The sequence below is a fragment of the Temnothorax americanus genome, unplaced genomic scaffold (genome assembly GCF_048541705.1).
Source record: "Temnothorax americanus isolate GAGA-0224 unplaced genomic scaffold, ASM4854170v1 Scaffold92, whole genome shotgun sequence".
Classification (NCBI taxonomy): domain Eukaryota; kingdom Metazoa; phylum Arthropoda; class Insecta; order Hymenoptera; family Formicidae; genus Temnothorax; species Temnothorax americanus.
In genome coordinates, this window is record NW_027509815.1 from 102,455 (window position 1) to 116,707 (window position 14,253).

Below are 14,253 nucleotides of genomic sequence, written 5' to 3' on the forward strand. Positions count from 1 at the left end.
ACTTGCGTGAAAAGAATCCGAGGGGTTCCCAGATTCCGTCTCTCTTCTGTTCTAATGTTGCGCCCATTGCGACGTCTGACGCGTCGGTGGTGAGGGCGAGGTCGGCTCCTTCGCGCGGATGTGCGAGTAGAGTGGCATCAGCTAAGAGTTGCTTGCATTTATTAAATGCTTCTACCGATTCAGGCGTCCATGGCACAGGACGTTTATCCTTGCGTTTGGCGCCGCGAATGAATTCATGTAACGGGGCTTGTAGGTGAGCTGCGCCCTTACAGAATCGTCGGTAAAAGTTCAGGATGCCTAAGAACCAACGAAGTTCAGATATTGTTTGCGGCTGGGTATAGTTTTGGATAGCTTCTACACGTTCAGGTAGTGGGCGGGATCCTTTTTCATCAATGAGGTATCCCAAAAAGGTGACGGAGGATTTACCGAACTGGCACTTGGCGGGATTGATTGTAACGCCATACTGTCGCAATCTCTCAAAGAGAATGCGGAGGTGTTTGCGGTGCTTTTCGTGATTTTTCGAGGCGATGAGAATGTCGTCGAGGTACGCGAAACAAAAGTCTAGTCCGCGTAAGACATGATCTATAAACCGTTGAAAAGTCTGTCCGGCGTTCTTGAGACCAAAAGTCATTACCAAAAATTCGAACAGCCCGAAAGGGGTTATGATCGCGGTTTTAGGTTGGTCTCCTGGCGCTATGGGAATCTGGTAATATGCGCGCATCAAATCCACCGTAGAGAAGACTGTACAACCATGCAAACGGTGCGAAAAGTCAGCAATATGTGCGATCGGGTACCTGTCGACCTTGGTAACGCGGTTCAAGCCGCGGTAGTCGCCGCATGCTCTCATGTCGCCAGACTTTTTGGGTACGAGGTGGAGCGGTGCTGCCCACGGGCTGCTGGAACGTTTGCAAATTTCTGCTGTAAGCATATCCTCGAACTCTGCCTTGGCAATCCGGTATTTTTCAGGTGAGAGTCTGCGCATAGGCTCCGCTACCGGTGGTCCCTCGGTGATGATGTGGTGTCTTACGTCGGTTTCCGCGACCTTAACGGTTTTGTTTGGCGTGGCGATTTCCTGAAACTCTCGTAACAGATCGTTATAAGGATTGTCACCATGGACTATGCATACGCTTGTAGCTTTGCTACGGGTAAGTTGACAAGGGCGTTGCAACCCTGTCAGATCATCGACGATGCGCTTCCTCCTGAGATCAACCAATAAACCATAATGTTTGAGAAAGTCGGCCCCAATGATGGGTTGCTTTACATCAGCGACGAGGAACACCCATTCGAAATCTCGGCGTAACCCTAGAGACAGGTGCATTTTCCGTCTTCCGTATGTGGATATGGTTGTGCCGTTTGCTGCGAAAAGCTGGAGTTTTGATGGTGTCTGTCCGCGTGTTCTCCAAGATCGGGGTAGTACTGAAAGGTCAGCTCCCGTATCGATAAGAAACCTGGCGCCGGTTTCCTTGTCCTGGACGATCAGGCGGTTCTCGTTGTAAGGACCATCACGCACCGCCTCTTGAGATGGCCTGCTCAGTTTTCCGCTTTGTCGGCGGCTTTAATGGCGAGTGGTTTGACCCATGCACACGGTTGCGTGCAGTTTCTAGCATTCTTTCCGAATCTAGCGTGGTAGAAACAGTATTTAGATGGTTGCGACTTGTCTCCGGTACGGCTACGAGATTTGCTGCGCCCGCGTTGCTTAGAACGGGCTTGGCGCCCTTCGTCCTTGTCTGCGACGAGACGCTGTATCTGTCGAGTGAGTTCACTGATCGACGACATCAACGTAGGATCTGTGCCGGGCGTCGCAGTATCGACGGCTGCGACGGTGGGAACGGTCCTCTCCATGGCCTTGTCGGCCAACTCGGCCATCTTATCGAGAGCCACTCCCTCGACTACTGAAAGTAATTCTTGCACTCGGGAAGGCATGCGCTGCAACCAAAGTGTTTGCAATAATTGTTCATCGACGGAATTATTTGTAAGCCGTCGCATCTCGCGTAGGAGGTGAGTCGGCTTCCGATCGCCTAACTCTACGTCTGTGAGCTTCCTCCAACGTTTCTCGTCCGAGTCAGTGAGCCGGGAAATTAGCTTCTCCTTGATCTTCTGATATTTATCCGAGGCCGGCGGCGATTCGATTACATCCGCGATTTCGAGCATGGACTCTTTGTCTAGGTTATCAACGACTACGCAGAATTTGAGGTCGTCGGATCTGACGCTATGCGCGCAAAACTTGGCTTCGAGTTGCGTGAACCAGGTTTTTGCGTGGTCGCGCCAAAACGTACACGTCTTTATCGCGCGAACAGCGAAAGTCTGCGCCTGCGCATCGCTCATCTCGTTCGTACCGTAACGCGCGAGCGGAAAAACTGCCCCGGTCCCCGTCTCGGCGGAGATGCCCGGTCGAGTATCGTGTGCAACCTGCTCGTTACCTTGACCGGTAGGCGGAATCAAAGGTGTCTGTTGATCTCCGATGCCGTCGTTCTCGCCATCAGCGGTCCTCCGGGGCGTACGGTCAAGCGGCATGCTGAAGATCTTCCTCGAGGAGGCTTCCGATGCTTCTGGCTATGCGGAACTCTTGTGCTCGTAGAATCCTCGAGGATCACTTCGGGGTCACCAATACACGTGGGGGTCGAAGGAATGATCCAACTTCGTACTTCACACAACGTTAATATATTTTAAATAATAATACAATCTTCAGTTACTGCGTACAGCCAGGACGTAAGTCAGAACGATCAGAAAAACAAGAGAGAGCTAACTCAAGCGTTCCTAAACGCTTCGGCACCATGACCATGCGCAGCGCGCGGCTGAGGATGTAAAACCGATTGGTCAGAACTTTCGGCCAATAGCGTGGCTAGCGTTGCCACAGTCGCATTTTCCGACGCGCCGCCTGAGAAAGTGCGCATCAACTACGTCGTTTCGCTCGGTAACCGCACATGGCTTGCGTCCGTGCTAATGGTTCGTGTCCGAACTAGCCAGTTAGAGGGGATATGCTGCGGCCACGGCGGCCGCGCTCGGCCGGCCCCGGCGCTCGCCGCTCGGCAAGCTTAAAGTTGATTTATAATAGCCGTAACCGTTGATTTAAGCCGTAATCTTTAAAAAATTGACTAATCACAGTCGAATGTGAGAAGAATAATCGACTGTGATTCGTCAATTTCTTAAAGATTACGGCTTAAATCAACGGTTACGGCTATTATAAACCAACCCTTAGAGTCCCTTTATAAGAGCACAGTTGGTCCTTATTTTCATTGGACGTGCAACACCATGGCGGAACCAATCACGAGCGGTAAAATAACGAGCCTTAGGAGCCTCTCTCAGGGTGCCATTACATGGAGCGCGGAAACGCGGAAACGCGGAAGCGCGGAAGACAAAATTTACTAGATTTCCGTCGATCCATTCCGTCTGTTTTGAATGCCTTATATTACATGGAGCATATTTTGAGCGGAAAAGCGGAACGGAGAATTATAAAATATTAATTTTTAACGGTATTTATTGATTAAAAGGCTTGTATTCAATAGATAAGCTGAAAAGATAAGCATATTAATAAAAATTGCAATGAATTACGTGAACACAATTTTAAGAAATGAATACAAATGTCTATTTGTCACTATACTGTTCCGCTTTTCCGCGCAAGTTGTGCTCCATGTAATATAAGGAGAAACAAATTCGCGGAACGAACGCGTCAAAATCCGTTGTCAACGCGGATACAGTATACTCCATCAAATTTCGGAGCTGTTTAATCACATTGAAAAAAAAAGCTTTTACACATACTCTTCGATTACTTTATTATTTAATAAAAGTGGCAGTATAATATTATAGATCCAAACATCATGTTGATGGTTATTATGAAGTATATCTTATATGCAAGCCAGGGTACATACATAGGCTGCGTTAAGTACTGGCAGTGAATATCGAAACGCAGCCATACATACACGATAATAGCGGATTCCGCTTTTCCGTTCAAACGTGCGGGACTCAACTCGCGGAAACGCGGAATCTAGTTACTATTCTGTTCCGCGCTTCCGCGTTTCCGCGTTTCCGCGCTCCATGTAATGGCACCCTCAGGGTGCGTATTATGGAACTTTTCGAAATGGATTCCGATCGGAATTGTTATTTCCTACATTTCTATTGTATTTTTAGGGAAAACAGTATAATTTCGACAGGAATCCATTCCGCAAAGTTACGTGTATAATACGTGCCAGTACACATTAACGATATTGTTACGTGCTTTGCTGTAGCACTGTAGTGTTACATACCTGCGCAAAGCACGAAATGATGTCGTTAACATTTACAGAATAAGTGTCTTAGAATTTAAAATAAAGAATTACAAAATTAATAAAAAATGAAAATGACAATGTCATGCATTTATCTATATATACATCTCGTAATTTTCTCTATCAATAAATTGTTGTATACTATTATAATTTATTTTATTGAAATATTCATTTCAGGTATTTTAAAGTTTTGGTTATCTTATCTCTATCAAGTCAAAATAAAAATATAGACAAACTCACACTTTCTCACAGCCTCTGTAGAATTCTCTCACGATATCACAACAATACAACGATTACGTGTAGTCATCGACGCCATAGTGTTTTTCTTCCTTCTAGGGCGTCTAGAATAGAGTCCCTATATACGTGACATTCACGCCATGTTGTTGCACTCCCAAAGTCTGTCCAGACTCTATAAAGGGACTCTAGTAAATCGTATGTCTGTCCTTCTCTTCTCGCTCGAAGCTTGCCTAGAGTCCCTTTATAAGAGTATGGACAGACTTTGGGAGTGCAACAACATGGCGTGAATGTCACGTATATAGGGACTCTATTCTAGACGCCCTAGATGGAAAAAAACACTATGGCGTCGATGACTACACGTAATCGTTGTATTATTGTGATATCGTGAGAGAATTCTACAAAGGCTGTGAGAAAGTGTGAGTTTGTCTATATTTTTATTTCGACTTGATAGAGATAAGATAACCAAAGCTTTAAAATATCTGAAAAGAATATTTCAATAAAATAAATTATAATAGTATACAACAATTTATTGATAGAGAAAATTACGAGATGTATATATAGATAAATGCATGACATTGTCATTTTCATTTTTTATTAATTTTGTAATTCTTTATTTTAAATTCTAAGACACCTATTTTGTAAATGTTAACGACATCATTTCGTGCTTTGCGCAGGTATGTAACACACTACAGTGCTACAGCAAAGCACGTAACAATATCGTTAATATGTACTGGCACGTATTATGCACGTAACTTTGCGGAATGGATTCCTGTCAAAATTATACTGTTTTCCCTAAAAATACAATAGAAATGTAGAAAATAACAATTCCGATCGGAATCCATTTCGAAAAGTTTCATAATACGCACCCTGAGAGAGGCTCCTAAAGCTCGTTATTTTACCGCTCGTGATTGGTTCCGTCATGGTGTTGCACGTCCAATGAAAATAAGGACCAGTCTGTCCAGACTCTTATAAAGGGACTCTGTCTTGGTTGTCTCCGTCTTTGACGTAGCTGCTTCGCCGGCTATGCGACGATTGCGACGTTGCCACGCATTTCGGGTATCGCGTACGGTGTCTCGCCGAGTGCCGAATCTCGAGTTGGCAAATCGACGAGATGCGCTACGTTACATTTATAAATATTTATAAATTATATATATATATATATATATATATATATATATATATATATATACGTAAATAAATTTCATTATTAACACTTTGTCGAACGCTGTCACGTATGCGTCACATGTGATATGTGCGACTGTCGTTGCAAAGTGTTAACATTATTAATAATGATAAGAAATTATCCCATTATTTTAACACTTACGTTTAATACGATCGGCTGAATCGCCGTCGGAGCCGTTGCTGTCGTCGACATCGTCGCCGTGGCCATGGGCGCCGTTACGACCGCCGGGGTCGTCGTTGACGTCGTGGCTCTAGAGGCACCTCTATTAAGCTGGACCCCCCACCAGCGCAAATCAAGTTCGCACTAGGTCAAAAATTTAGGTGCTAATTAAGTGCCCTAGTCCGAATTTTGGTGCTCGAACCGTTTAGCAGGAAATCGCGTAAAAAATGGGGGGGTCCAGCTTGCCCCCCCATATCAGAAAATGGTCCTACAGAGAAGATAAGTACACTATAATTTAGTGCTAATTAAGTGCTAATTAAGTGCTTAAAAAAAAACGATAAAATATTGACAGGTTATAACATTTATTTAAATATACCACTATATATTGAACACAGTACCGTCGCGGACGACACAATCACTTAAAAAGATTGCTGCATGAATATATTCGTTACTAAAATGATCGAAAACGTATATTTCCTAAATCTGAGTTCATTGCTAACAGTAAAACATTTACAATAATTAACTTAGACCAGCCGTTGGTGCTGAGCACTAAGTTCCGTCATCTGATCGTCTACGAATTAGTTGCTCGCATGATAGTATTAAAATAATTCTCAGACATTGTACTTTAAAAGAATTACACGATTCGAATTTAATTAATCAATGGAGCGCCCGCTTCGCGGATAAACTAATTATTTTCAACGCTATACAACTAGCACTAAATTCGAGTCGTGGTACTTTCTTAAAGTACAATGTTTCAGGATTATTTTAAGACCATAATCATGCGAGCACCTAATTCTTTGACGATTCTGTAACGAATTATAGAGCGCGGCGCGCGCGTTCCATGGATAAATTAATTAATTTCAACGCTATACAGCTAGCACTAAATTCAAATCGTGATATTTTCTTAAAGTACAATGTCTCAGGATTATTTTAAGACCATAATCACGCGAGCACCTAAATCTTTGACGATTCTGTAACGAACTTTAGAGCGCGGCGCGCGCGCTCCATGAGTTGTTAATTGATTTCAAACCTTTGAAACTAGCACTAAATTTGAATCGTGATATTTTCTTAAAGTACAATGTATCACGATTATTTTGGCACCATAATCACGCAAGCACCTAATTCTTTGACGATTCTGTAACAAACTTTAGAGCGCGGCGTGCACGCTTCGCGGATAAACTAATTAATTTCTACGCTATGCATCGTCAAAGAATTACGTGCTCGTGTGTTTTTGGTCCCAAAATAATCCTGAGACATTGTATTTTAAGAAAATATCACGATTCGAATTTAGTGCTAGCTGCTTAGTGTTGAAATTAATTAATTAATCAATGGAGCGCGCGTTTCGCGGATAAACTAATTAATTTCAACGCTATACAACTAGCACTAAATTCGAGTCGTAATACTTTCTTAAAGTACAATGTCTCAGGATTATTTTAAGACCATAATCACGCGAGCACCTAATTCTTTGACGATTCTGTAACAAACTTTAGAGCGCGGCGTGCACGCTTCGCGGATAAACTAATTAATTTCTACGCTATGCATCGTCAAAGAATTACGTGCTCGTGTGTTTTTGGTCTTAAAATAATCCTGAGACATTGTACTTTAAGAAAATATCACGATTTGAATTTAGTGCTAGCTGTATAGCGTTGAAATTAATTAATTTATCCATGGAACGCGCGCTCCGCGCTCTATAATTCGTTACAGAATCGTCAAAGAATTAGGTGCTCGCGTGATTATGGTCTTAAAATAATCCTGAGACATTGTACTTTAAGAAAGTACCACGACTCGAATTTAGTGCTAGTTGTATAGCGTTGAAAGGGAGTTCCAATCCGGGGGCTCCGAGGGGGGGTGAGGGAGGGGGGTATCGGATTACGGCGGGTGGTGAAGGGGTGAGGGAGGGGGGTACCGGTTACACAGGGGTATCGGATTTCGCAGGGGGGAGGGGGAGAGGGAATGTCGGGTTATACAGGGGTATCGGATTTCGCGGGGGTAAGGGGGAGGGGGGGGTATCGGGTTACACAGGGGTATCGGATTTCGCGGGGAGTGAGGGAAAGGGGGGGTATCGGGTTACACAGGGGTATCGAATTTCGCGGGGGTGAGGGGGAGGGGGGTATCGGGTTACACAGGGGAATCGGATTACGAGGGGAAGGGGTGACCTTGGCATACCACCGGGATGACTCACTCGCGCCGCTGGTCCGCGCGGGGGGAGGGGGTCCGCGTTAGCGTTCACGGTCGCGCCGCGGGTCCGCGTGAGGGTCCGCGGGGGGGCCGCGTAGAGGTCCGCGGTTGCGCCGCGGGGTTCGTCGGGTCGCGGAGGCCTCGTTCGCAACGACGCCGCTAGGCGGCGTACAATGGGTAAGACTAAGTCGATAGTGCACTGCGTAGGGAGCGTGTTTTGTCGATGACGCATCGAACCTGTCGGGACATGTTCGTCGTGAACAACATTTTTTCTAGGAAAAAGGGAGTGTTATCTCGTAGACTAAACAATTTCGCGCTATTTTTTACGACGCAGTACGTAAAAAACAAAGGAAGAAATGACGTCATCGGGACGATGATCGGCCCGATAACGCATCGAACCTGTTGAAACAAGTTCGTCGTAAACAACATTTTCGAGGAAAAGGGGGAAGTATTATCGCGTAAACTAAACAATTTCGCGCTATTTTTCACGACGCAGTACGTAAAAAACAAAAGAAAAAATGACGTCATCGGGACGATGATCGACCCGATAACGCATCGAACCTGTTGGAACATGTTCGTCGTAAACAACATTTGATCAAATATAGGTAGGGATGGATATGCACGCAAAGAAATTACATCGTTCATTTAGTTGTAAAAAAAGCCTGTTTATTGAACTCTTCTTTTACATATTATATCTTACGTGCTAAAAAACTAAAGCTGCGAGCTCACAATCGACGATTTAATTCGTATTGAACGCATCGCTAGCGTATATTACATTCGACGCTTTTTTGGGATCCTTCACAGTGGACGCAATATCGGAGAACTGCGCAAACTTTGCATCGACCGTCGCAAGAATTCTGATCAAACGATCGAATCTTGCATCGATGCACCGATCGAGATCGAACATACGATGCATCGTCGATTCGGTTATTCTCAAGCATACGTTTGCAGATTCGAGACGTATGAGTTTGATGTTATTAACCGTACAAACTCTCACCGTTAGCGGTCCAACGTTTATAAAACTATGGATATCTTTGAAGTCATTGCGAAAGAAATTCTGAATATTTTGCCGTTGCTCGTATAGTGCCTTCCACGTTTCGAGAGACAACAGCAGTTCCTTTCCTCGGCGAGAATCTCCAACGGCGATCTCCACGTAACTCGGTGGACCCACGTTAATGCCAATTTCGAGGCATTTGTATTTCGTAGCTATCAACGCGTATCGTCTGCCGAGTATACGAACCGCGCGACGATCCAACGAAATGCTGTATAAAATAAATGAAATTAGTTTTATTTATCGTACGTATTACAATTTGCAAAAATATAAAAACTGGGGGAAGACTCATATGTTAATTTTCTCTCAAACAAAACTTACTTTGTTCTCATACGTTTGAGTTTCAACGTCGTAAATCGGCACGTAATAATTCAGAGCATTCGCGCGTTTTGCACCGTTGTTGCTGCTGCTGCTGCTGCTGCTGCTATTGCATCCTTCAAAGGAGAACATTTTCGCTCTCTAGGCTCTGAGAAGTTGACCGTCAGTACAAACGATTGCGACAAGACTGATCATATAAAATTAATCGAGTATACGCGACAATTCCCAAAGTAATGATGTAGTGGGGGAAAGGGAGAGGGGGAAATAATGTTTATAGAACTGCGCAGTGGATTTTTTTTTAGGAGAGGGGGAAGTAAAGCCTACTCTAACGGTGATGATTGGAGAGGGGAAGGGGAGTAAGAAATAAAACATTATAAAAAGTTATATATAATTTATTTATTAAAAAAAGATCGCAAATCTTTATGGCGTCGCGCGCGACACCAGTTAAATAGTTTTATTACATTTTGTAACGCGCAATTCTTTTTATGTTTTCCGCATCGCATAGTATTGGTGTCATCTAATTTATTCAAAGATTCGATATCTTCGTAATGCGCATCCAGAGTCTCGACGATTAGGTTTTTTCGCGCATAATTCTCCAGCAGATCAACCAGCCATTCTCGTTTTTGGCATCCCTTGACGTACACAAGAGTCGGCATCTCGTCGTTATCGTCTTCTTTGTCTTCTTTTTTGTCTTCTTCTATACCAAGCACGGCCGATGTAATCAGGCGTTTTACCATACTGTACGGCACGTTTCCGTCTTCCCATTGTAATCCATGGTGATTGCGAATCAACCAGGTAGCGCACGATTTGTCGGATTTTGTGAGGAGATTCCACGGCATGGGGTAATTAAAGATGTGATGCGTCAGAACGCAGCCTTTTCTCAGCACCGCCACCTCCTTCACGACAAATTTCATCCCGACGAAGAATCTTTGCAGGTCCACGAACGTTGGTACGGACATCACGAGATTTCTTTATCTTTCTCTCGCTCGTCGATGCGTCAATCGAGAGGAATGACACGCAACTCTGCAAACCGTCTCGCGACACTCTGATTTTTACTTCCCCCCTCCCTTACTCCTCTCAATAATTGTATCGGAGATTGATGGAAAAAGAGATAAAATATTTACGTCGACGTTGCCGCGAACATTCAGACTATTTTGCGCACCACGTTCGTCAACGGGTTGTACTCAATCACGCGGTCGTGTATGATGAGACAGTACGCGGAGGTATTCGGCGGTACGTTCTCCATGCAGTCGAATTCTAGTCTAACATCCACGGTGGCGTTTTTGACGGATTCGTTTTGGCGAGAGCAAATGATGATCACAAACGGACCGTTACGTAGAAAAGTCGAAACGGTGAGACTCGGCTCGAGATATTCGTATCCGTAGTATCCCTTGCAGAAACGTGCGTACACATCGTACAAAATCGCCCATCTGTGTTTACCAAAGTCCAAATTCAGGTCGTCGTACGGATAAACTTCCGAGTTTAGATAGAGTTTTACGTTGGTCAAGTTGCAGTCGTCGAATCGGCTTGTGTCGGCGGACATGACGTTCTTCCGACCCGTCTGCAGAGCGAAGACGACGTATCGCGGTTTCTCGAGCTGGGTCGCGGTCTTAATGGCCCACGAATGCTTGGTCGTGTTCTGCAACAGGGGATACTCGTACAGATCCCACGAACGGAAACCCATACTTAGATATCGTCCGTGTTCCAAGGTGCGCAGCATCGACAGCTTGTTGATCTCGTTCAATACCACGTGAGGCATTCGCCATTGTATCTTGAGTATTTTGATAGTTGGCTCCAACGCGAGACTTCCCACCAGGGAATTGTTGTCGTTGCGCGCTCGTATCAAGATCAATTTGTGACGAGCGTTGATCACCACGCGTTTGTAATCCTCGCAAAATCCCAGTAACAAGTTGAGCGGTACGCAGAAATTGACATATCCGTTGGGGTTATTATGTGGTTCCCAACCTGCATTTCGCAGGATCACGCTTCTGTCGGACGATACCGTAACGTATTTCTTGAGCGTGCTGGTTATTCCTACGTTTCTGCAACGATCAATCTCCATACTGTCGAGCTCGTATCGAATCTCGTCAAACATGAACGCGACGCAATTAGTACCCAATACCACGTTATCGGCTTGACCGGCTGCTCTGGTCACCGTCAATGTTCCTTTGACGTAGAGAAAACTTTCGCACGGCAACGTATACAGATCCTGCTGTTGTATGGGTATTCGTATCTCGTCGCTATAGTCAAACGTTGTGTTGGCGTACGGGTTGTACGTGTGAGTCTCGATCTTGACGATGCGATCGTCAAAGACCGGCTCGCCTCCAATGTTGAGAATTTCAGTCGTCGTTTCAGATGTTTCGCACCGCGAATCCCAGAGATTGTAAAAACTTAACGTTTGACGCGTTGAGCTTCTTTTTCGTCGCTTGTTTAAAGCCGCCGAATGTCGACTTGACGATATCGTCGATCGACGCAGTCGTAAAGATATTATTGTTATCTGTCGCGTGCTCCGAGTCGTTCAACACTAGCATCTCATGTGTCGCGCGTACACTCACGCTCACGCACATACTGACGCGTACACTCACGCTCACGCACATACTGGCGCGTTATCGCTCTCGCTGTCGTACGTGCAATCTGACGGTGATCTCTTTTCCGCGAAAATCGAGCAATCGTCCGTCTTGATCAGCGACGCGTATCGTTAGATTCGTAACGCTCCGCGCAATGATTGGCAGGTAAATGATCTGCGCCGGCGTTTCCGATATCTTATATCCCGGTGGTACGCTCGGTGAAAATTCGTGTATCGTATGAACGCGTTTGCCGTTGCTGTACGCACCCGCGGTCACGTTACACTCCACGCGGATAATGTTTACATTGATAATATTAATCGATGCGTCCGATTCGTGCCACTGTCCCGGCTGCAATATACGCGTCGACGAGAATCCCAGCAGCGATCCGACGTTGTTTGGTTTGTTAAAGTTCACTCTGAAAGCGCACTTGATCTCGCTCTTCATCGTATTGTAATTTGCGCGGAGCACTATCGGGTATTCGGCGACCTCGTCTTCGTAGCCGTGTGCGCGAACGGTCTCTTTCGCGCGATATCCGCGATCGACGTACGACGATCGTCGTTGGAACGAACCACGCGTCGCGGACGTTTACGCGAAATTTCACGTTTCAAAAACTCGTGTATGGCCCGTATCTCGTACGATCCCTCGGGAATCGTAATTTCCGTGTCATCCTCGTCGAAATAAAATTTATTATTCGAAGAATTCACGTTCGGAATCGTGTGATAAGTCTCGAAACACGTTAGTCCGAGCTCGTAGTCACCGTCGCTCAGATCCACGGCGAGAAAATAGTGCTCTGCGAGAATGCTGCTCTTCCCCGTCAGCGTGAACGTTATTGACATGTCGGCGGAAGCTGTTCGACGAACACTGAGTCTCCACACGGCGCGTCGTCAGGTCTTAAATTAACGCCGATCGTCGTCGATCGTTCGGAGAAATTGCAAACATAGTTGTCCACAGATGCTCTGATCGTATCGCTGATGAGACGTGCGATTGTACTCAATTTTCATCACGCTCGGTCCGAAATATCGCACCAGTTCTTTCGGTGATCGAAAATTGCCGAAACTGTCGAAATATACGACTCCATCTCCCCTTTTGGCGTACGCTACCCAATGAGTACCGGGGCCCGCTGCATCGTCCAAATTCACGATACCGCTCTCGTTTCGACGTATGCCATCGACGTTCGGTAACGAATCACGCATGAAAACACCTCTGAAGAACGGTACGCGCGTTCGCCTTGCCAGTCGATTCAATTGTATGTTAGTCGTAATACCCGTGGGCATATTTAAAGTCTTTTTTGACGTTTTTTTTTAATCCTCAACGCTACTCCTCGCCCGCGTTTGTGCGGGCCAAGATTCCTAAGTCGTCTACAGACGATTCCGAGTCTCGACATCGAACTCGCGAAACTCATGTTCGACCGTTAGACGCCGTGCCGTCGTAAACGGTGAGATCCCGACGACGGGCAGAGGCGCCGTACGGCAAACCGGGCTCGTGCGACGACCGGGTCTCCCGTTTAAGGGGAACCGGCCGCCTAGTAGTGTGTCACATTGTTTTGAGCCTTTCGACTCACGAGACTCCTAGAGATATCATTGCCACCTTTGACTAGAGAGGATACGGCCTTAGAGGCGTTCAGGCATAATCCCACGGATGGTAGCTTCGCACCACCGGCCGCTCGACCGAGTGCGTGAACCAAATGTCCGAACCTGCGGCTCCTCTCGTACTGAGCAGGATTACTATCGCAATGACTGGTCATCATACAGTCCTTGTCCATATTTGTACGGAGCGAAATAAAGTCCGCGACCTTCCATGGCGCGATTGTGACGTTGCGTCTCTTCCAGCTGACGCCGCGCGGCTTTGCTAGCGTTCATCGCCGTTGTAATTCCGGCCGCTCCGCCGGCCAGAGAACCGAGAACTCCCAACAACGGTAGAATTGGCAACACGCCGCCTCGTTTCACTGTTGGAAGTATCCGTTTCTTCGTCGACCTTTTTCTCGTTCGTGTTTTCCGTGATTTCAAGCCCATTCCAAGCTTCGTCTTAGCCTTCATGGCAGCCCAGACGGCTGTTGCGGCTGCCCTCTCTCCGAGAGCCGAATCTCTCGCGATGACGCATTCTAGCGCTCTCTCGGCGAGTATCTTGTCCGCCGCGTGTTTCTCGGTGAGGTCTTTGTTACGCGAATAGTTTATGTCGTGCTCGCGACACGCCACGTCCAATGGATTTACACCCGGATCACTTCTAGCCAATCGTTCTTGCAAACGAGTACCCGGACCGCAAAACTGATAGCCGGGAATGTGCAGTTCGAACGGAAGT

The 14,253-nt window shown here is 46.0% G+C and overlaps 1 protein-coding gene and 1 pseudogene across 1 annotated transcript; both read right to left on the minus strand.

The window, feature by feature from the left end:
- Positions 1–1,530: 1,530 nt before the first annotated feature.
- Positions 1,531–2,514, minus strand: LOC143908329 (uncharacterized). Its single transcript, XM_077425957.1, has one exon. It carries the CDS (start codon positions 2,512–2,514, stop codon positions 1,531–1,533), a length of 984 nt encoding a protein of 327 aa, XP_077282083.1.
- A 6,208-nt stretch (positions 2,515–8,722) lies between these two features.
- On the minus strand, positions 8,723–10,347 carry LOC143908331 (uncharacterized; annotated as a pseudogene).
- Between the last annotated feature and the right edge of the window lie 3,906 nt (positions 10,348–14,253).